The 4,530-nt window shown below is 40.6% G+C and overlaps 1 protein-coding gene across 1 annotated transcript in view; it reads left to right on the top strand.

The window, feature by feature from the left end:
• LOC109511024 (multiple PDZ domain protein) overlaps positions 1–4,530 on the top strand; it is a 72,786-nt gene that overhangs the window by 63,079 nt on the left and 5,177 nt on the right. Inside the window, exons 32-39 of the mRNA XM_019861744.1 lie at positions 834–908; positions 987–1,271; positions 1,416–1,499; positions 2,201–2,394; positions 3,554–3,701; positions 3,777–3,848; positions 4,058–4,154; positions 4,273–4,325. Of these exons, the coding sequence (XP_019717303.1) occupies positions 834–908; positions 987–1,271; positions 1,416–1,499; positions 2,201–2,394; positions 3,554–3,701; positions 3,777–3,848; positions 4,058–4,154; positions 4,273–4,325 (1,008 nt within the window). The remainder of the gene's footprint in view (positions 1–833; positions 909–986; positions 1,272–1,415; positions 1,500–2,200; positions 2,395–3,553; positions 3,702–3,776; positions 3,849–4,057; positions 4,155–4,272; positions 4,326–4,530) is intronic.

Genomic DNA, 4,530 nt, shown 5'->3' with positions numbered 1-4,530 from the left:
GGGCGGGGGGTGGGAGTGGGGTTGGGGTTCTCTTAAATGAATAGAGGATGGAGGGGGAGGTGAAATGAATAAAGAAGACAAAACAATAGGGAAAAGGCAGTTCAAAACGGAACAAAAAACTGTGAATTTTAAATGCCCAATACATTTTAACCTCAGTTAAGCTTAATATTTATCCAAATCATTTATTAATTAAACCAGTTGCACACATAGTTCCATCAGGTTATTATATAATTTTTTTTTTGCTTAAATTAAGCTATAATTACCATTTATTACGTAGACGGACTGTGCAGTACTCAAACACCACTTCATCCATTAATGAACATTTAATTAGTGTTTGAAAAATGCCCTTTTCTATTCCAGTGTGAACACTCTCAGGATGAAAAGCTCAGACGTTGTGAGCCGGACCCCCTCTCAGGTCCCACGTCAGTGACCTCGGACCTCACAAATGAACAAATATTCCCACAGACAAAACAGTCTTGTTGGAAGACGCTTTTATTGCTATATCCATAATTTATCTTGCTGTAAGGTGTCCCAATATAATACAATACAATAATGAGGGCCATGTCTGCGCATAATGTATGCATCGGTAAAGGTTCTTAAAATGAGTTTTCTCCCTCGCTATTTCCGGTCCTAATTCTACTCGATTAACCTTGAGTTTGTGCTTGCCATCCCCCACTCATGATGTCGTCATACACTAATAAGCTTTCATGTTGGGCCCAAGGCTACAGCTATTGAGATATTTGGCCAGAGGGTGTTTGAATTTTAATCCCGCTCCGGTGTGACATCAATTCCCGTATATGTTACGTGTCTTCAGCACTTAGCTCTGTTTGCAGGACAACACCGAAAAGGTTGGGGACAGTGTCAAAGCAGTGAATGACGAGCCAGGGACCCACTTGAAGGTGGCGAAGGTACAAAGCTTCGCTCATCGGAGGATTTCATCAGGTGTATTTAATTATTGACAGCTTACTCTGCTTCTCATACACGAGGCCACTGTCAAAGGGTCTATCAGCTGCCCTGAGGCTGCCTCATCCATTTCAGCCTCCTTGTCAAAGCCTCATCAAGTACCATCACCCCTTCTGGATTGCTCCACCACCATGGCCCTCAGCGCGAAGCAGACCACTCCTAAGGAGCGTCGTGATTGGCGTGCATCCACTTCAGCGTCTGACCCTCTTAACTGTCCCGTTGTGGCTGGCAAAGAAACCGCTATAGAGATTTTTAAGGGAAACTTGGGCCTGGGTCTCAGCATTGTTGGAGGATGTGACACTCTGCTGGTGAGAGTGATGATTAATAATTAAGTTGTCACCTCTTTTAAAGTGTTCTTTTTTTTCTTCCGAATAGGAGGCACTGATGTCTGCCTTGAAGCACCTCCAACTGCAATAAAGTTGTAAATGTATTTTTCTAATATTATCCACTAGGGGTCAGTAATAATCCATGAGGTGAATGATGGAGGAGCAGCGCAGAGAGATGGAAGACTGCAGGCTGGGGACCAGATATTCGAGGTAGCATCAACAATTATATGCGACACTTGAAAGTCAGTCAAATTAATACAAACTGTGCCTCAAAAACATCCAATTAACTTAAGTGAAACGTGCCTCTGCTTGCGCAAAATGTGTTTATTTTGTGTGACTCATCCAGTATTCCACAGTAATGCACATTGTTAGTGGCAAGTCTCAAAGTACACAGATTTGTGTCTATTATTGATATTTAGACATTTATATGATTAATTGCACCTATATTTATTGTATTTAAATCAAACACAAAGCTTCCATTAAGTCTACTAGCTTAATTCCAACGCTAACACGTGAACGAAAAGAGTGCATTTAGACAGAAAGAATAGTCATACTCACAGTCATATATTCTTGATCCTCTGCAAAGAATGACGAATACTACCATTCTTACGAACTCAGAGGAGTTGAGATGGCTCAATGACTTCTGATATCACGGTATGTTTTGATAAAGTACAATCATATGGAGTTCTATATTCATCATTAAAATTGGGATACATTGGAAATTAATTTCAATGAGATTCTTGGATTATTGGAAAGTTGAGTGTTTTTACTTCAGCTTCGTGGTCACAGAACGGATTAAATTTATATCTCAAAGTATCTAAAGGCACCTTTGCACTTTGGTAGTGAATGCAAGTTTTAAAAAATCCACAGTGCCATCGTCCCTCTGTAATGTCTTTCTCCCTTTGCTTCAGGTCAACGGGATTGACCTGAGGCAGGCCACTCACGACGAGGCCATTAGTGTACTGAGACTCACCACCCAACGCGTTGAGCTGCGTGTCTTCAGGCCCCAGGCGGCCTACAGGGAGGAGGACCTGTGGGATGTTTTCAGTCTTGTCTTGAGGCCACATCCTGTCAAGGGCCTTGGCTTCACCACTGTGGGTAAAAGGTACAGGATGCCGAACAGTATCACACTGCCTCAATAAACTTAAAACAATGTATATGTTGACCATGTTCACTTTTTTCACAATAATTCAGTGCCATTCAAAAGACAGTTAACAGTTTCACTTCAGCTGTTACTCTACTGAAATCTCAGATTTTGTTGAAAAAAAAAAGGTACGACTTTCAGAAAGACTATTATAAAAAAAAAAGGAAGGATACCTAATTGGATACGTTGTGGTGATTGACGACCACACGTCTCCAGTAGAAATGGTGCTTCTTTATGATATTTGGACCTGATTTCTTGTCTGAAGTAGTTTCTCACCTTTGACGGGGACTTTATTGATCCATGAAGGCAGGTGGAGGAAGTTTTCATGTTGATGCTTTCAGTTGATGGATGAGGTTATTTTTTTCATGTTGTGAATTTCCCGATGATGTCACATGTGATGTGATGAATGATGGCTCTGACCTAGGAAAAGTATTGATAAAGGTGTCATCATGTGGAATTGATCCATGCCTGTCAGTGTGTAGCCTCACTTTCAACGACTGTACTGTTTGTTCTCTTGTTTCCTTTACCTTTCTATATTACACAGTATGGTAGATAACTATTTTAATTAACAGTTTATATTTGAAATTTTAACAATTACATGTTGATTTTAGAAAACTATGCTGGTCTACTCTTGCGACTTGAACATGAGATCACATTTGATGACCAATTTAAAACCATGTCATTTCAAACGGTTCACATACTTGTTCTTGCAATTATTTTTGAAGAATTTTTTGAACTGCCCTTTCCAATGATGCAGTGAAGTTATTTTGTCATAAATTATAATGTCAGATGAATACTGGGAACATAGATATTGACGTGGATTGTGTACCTGATATTGTGGCTGCTAACATGCATTAGCATAGGTGTACAATATATGTATAAGGACGTAATGAAATCACACAGTTGCAGCATCCTCTAATAACCATAGCAGTGCGAGAGGCAGTTCATAGTCACACTATATTACTGACATGTGATAAATTATTCTTAATGAGTGCTAATTTTTATGGTTCTTCCTGTACCATAAGTGTGACATGATGCAAAACAGCCAGCTTTCAGGTCCCGTCGTGTGTTCTCTTTACGTGCGACAGACACAGCGTTGACCTCTGTTTTCTTCCAACAGTAATGACACCGGCATCTTTGTGTCAGATATCATCAAAGGAGGCGTAACGGATTTGGATGGCAGGTTGATGCTAGGTGACCAGATTCTGTCAATCAACGGGGAGGACATCCGTGCAGAATCACAAGACCTTGCCGAGAGGCTTCTGCAGGTAAGGCAGATTTCAACTTGCACGTGAGATTACCTCTGTGTCAAAACCATACTTTTTGTTTGTTTCATGTCACAGAATTGCTGTGGTGTGTTTCACCTAGAGGTGGCTCGTTTTAAAGCCGGGTTGCCATACCCTGAACAGAACCAGGTAAACTGTTTGCTAACCCAACTTCTGTGATTCTTATTGAATGAAACCAGTTTTGTTATTAGGTCATCGAACCAGTTTTGTTATTAGGTCATATTCTGAATCATCTTTCTAATTTGAAATATGCCTGCAGTTTTTGCATTAACCTCATGCAATATTTTAACAATGTTGCTTTGTGAATGTAGGAGTACTTTAAGTTGTGCTTTATCCAGAGTGAAGACTCAGACTGTTCCACCCTGACACCCTCAAGCAGTTCCACTGCTTGTGTCGACCAACAGAGGGAGGCAGAACACAGAGCAGGGTCCCACAGTGAGTCCGATGTTATCTTTGTCACGGTAAATTACAATATGAATGATCTGTGTTTTAAAAAGGATTTTGAGAAGGCTGAAAAATGAAAAGGCACCATGATAACTTGGCTCGCTTTCAGCCCCGACAGCATTTGAAGACAACCCTGGCTACAGAAAAGTAGTTATTAAAAAGGTTTGTGGCTCTTGAATACATTCGTATTTGCAAGTGCTTCATAGTGTGCAAGAGAAACTTTAGACACATTTGAAAGTACTCTTGGTGAGCATAGCAGAGTCAATAATGTGCTCAGTGAAATAAGTCCAACACTATGCACATCATGTGTGCCTGCGCGTGTGTGTGTGTGTGTGTGTGTGTGTGTGTGTGTGAGTGTGTGTGTGTG

Source organism: Hippocampus comes, unplaced genomic scaffold (assembly GCF_001891065.2).
Source record: "Hippocampus comes isolate QL1 unplaced genomic scaffold, H_comes_QL1_v1.1 scaffold7, whole genome shotgun sequence".
NCBI lineage: Eukaryota > Metazoa > Chordata > Actinopteri > Syngnathiformes > Syngnathidae > Hippocampus > Hippocampus comes.
Note: the sequence above shows the minus strand (reverse complement) of the source record. Positions and strands in the feature narration are given on the sequence as shown.